General features: G+C 73.4%; 1 protein-coding gene across 1 annotated transcript in view; it reads left to right on the plus strand.

The window, feature by feature from the left end:
- The first annotated feature begins 356 nt into the window (after positions 1–356).
- The window catches only part of LONRF3 (LON peptidase N-terminal domain and ring finger 3), a 20,922-nt gene continuing 20,752 nt past the window's right edge, over positions 357–526 (plus strand). Inside the window, exon 1 of the mRNA XM_014954915.1 lies at positions 357–396. Within this exon, the coding sequence (XP_014810401.1) occupies positions 357–396 (40 nt within the window). The remainder of the gene's footprint in view (positions 397–526) is intronic.

Below are 526 nucleotides of genomic sequence, written 5' to 3' on the forward strand. Positions count from 1 at the left end.
AAAGCAACTTTCTGAAACGCAGCGTGAGCGGGGCCGCCCGCTGGGACACCGCTTCCCGCCTGGGAGCCTTCCTCCGGCGCACGGCTCGGCCGAGACCCGACGGCGGCCGGAGGGGGAGGAAGGGCGAGTTTCGGCTGTGTGTCAGACCTACCGACCTGCTTCCGCGCCTCACGGGACCCCGGCACCGGCGCGGTGCGGCCTGTCCGCTGCTGACAGGACCGGCCGTTTTTGACAGGACCGGCCGTTGCTGACAGGGCCGCCCGCTGCTGACGGGACGCCCCCTCCCCAGGCCGGGTCGGGCTCGGGCAGCCCACGGCGGCGGCTCCAGCTTCCCTCCACCCTTGCGGGACAGCGGGATGGGGTTCGGGGGAGGGGGCGGCGGCCGGGCCGGGGGCCGTTAGAGCCGCGTTACAAAACCGCCTGGTTTTGTAACAACCTGCGGGCGCTGCCCAATGAGCGCCGCCGCCCGGCGTCACGTGCCCGCCTTTATATAAGGCGGCGGCGGCGCGGGGCGCTCCCGGCGCGG

Source organism: Calidris pugnax, unplaced genomic scaffold, assembly GCF_001431845.1.
Source record: "Calidris pugnax isolate Ruff unplaced genomic scaffold, ASM143184v1 scaffold38, whole genome shotgun sequence".
Taxonomy (NCBI): domain Eukaryota; kingdom Metazoa; phylum Chordata; class Aves; order Charadriiformes; family Scolopacidae; genus Calidris; species Calidris pugnax.